A 983-nucleotide genomic window follows, 5' to 3' on the forward strand; every position below is an offset into this window, starting at 1 on the left:
ATTATTTAAATTTTTATTTCACATTTTTTTACACATGATTAAATATCGCTTCAATAACTAAAAATTCTGCATTCTTTATGATAAAAAAAATTTAAAGGAAGACGCATTTAATTTAATTCAATTTATTAATAAATAAACGTACACATAATATAAAAATATTTTTATTAAAATACGCGGAAATATATATATTTAAAAAATGTTAATATAATATCATTATAAAAGTTCTATGTCCCAGCAATCAATAGATAAACATTGCTTCAAAGTGATGGATGAAAGGCGGTTACGTTTTTTAGTCATGCCACCGCTTTGCTAAAGATTCTTTCGCGGCAACACTCGTAGTTTGCTGAGCCAAAAAGTCTCTGGCCATTAAAGACAAAGTTGGATATATTGAGCTGTTTTTTTGCCACCAATCGAGTACATTGGTTGTCGGACTAGCTACTTCCTCTTTTAAATATGTATCTATTTCATCTGTGGCATGTTGTGGAATTTCATAATTAGCCCTAAATAATAAAGACAATATATATATAACTATGTAATCCTATTTACCTTCTAAGTTTATTATGTATATGCACAGAATAAGGCATGGCTTCCATATCGGGCTCATTGTATTCGTACGCTGACGATCCTGACATTGTACTTTTATATTTAATATATAACGTTTCGAAATTTTTAAAATAATCAGGATTATTTATAAATTTAGGCAAAAAAATTTTCTTTATTTTTGGGTCTAACAAACACGATATATAATTTGAAAGAGTATTTATGTGTTTCATATATATCTTTGATTTTTTTAAAATAACACTAGCAGCATTTTTTAATGTTTCGTTTTCATGATTTTCACTAACATCTTCTAGTGTTTTGACAATTTCATCTATAAATAAAACTGCCGAACCAATTGTAGAATTTGTATCTGAGGATATTTCTTGAGTAATATTGAAGAATGGTTTAAAAAATATTTCAATATCTTTTAAAAATTTGGCCTC

The 983-nt window shown here is 27.0% G+C and overlaps 1 protein-coding gene across 1 annotated transcript; it reads right to left on the reverse strand.

The window, feature by feature from the left end:
* Positions 1-237: 237 nt before the first annotated feature.
* On the reverse strand, positions 238-718 carry LOC135922383 (uncharacterized). Its single transcript, XM_065456769.1, has 2 exons — positions 547-718; positions 238-500 (listed from the first exon to the last, which is right to left on the reverse strand). Exons 1-2 carry the CDS (start codon positions 630-632, stop codon positions 290-292), a joined length of 297 nt encoding a protein of 98 aa, XP_065312841.1. The 5' UTR covers positions 633-718; the 3' UTR covers positions 238-289.
* Between the last annotated feature and the right edge of the window lie 265 nt (positions 719-983).

Source organism: Gordionus sp. m RMFG-2023, chromosome 1 (genome assembly GCF_954871325.1).
Source record: "Gordionus sp. m RMFG-2023 chromosome 1, tfGorSpeb1-WG-v2, whole genome shotgun sequence".
NCBI classification, from domain to species: domain Eukaryota; kingdom Metazoa; phylum Nematomorpha; class Gordioida; order Chordodea; family Parachordodidae; genus Gordionus; species Gordionus sp. m RMFG-2023.

What these genes read in the sequence shown, in the direction of transcription:
- LOC135922383 (XM_065456769.1), bottom strand. Translation starts at nt 632, where the DNA reads ATGTCAGGATCGTCAGCGTACGAATACAATGAGCCCGATATGGAAGCC. An exon ending in ATACATAATAAACTTAGAAG is followed by an intron (nt 501 to 546) that starts GTAAATAGGATT and finishes TTTATTATTTAG; the next exon opens with GGCTAATTATGAAATTCCAC.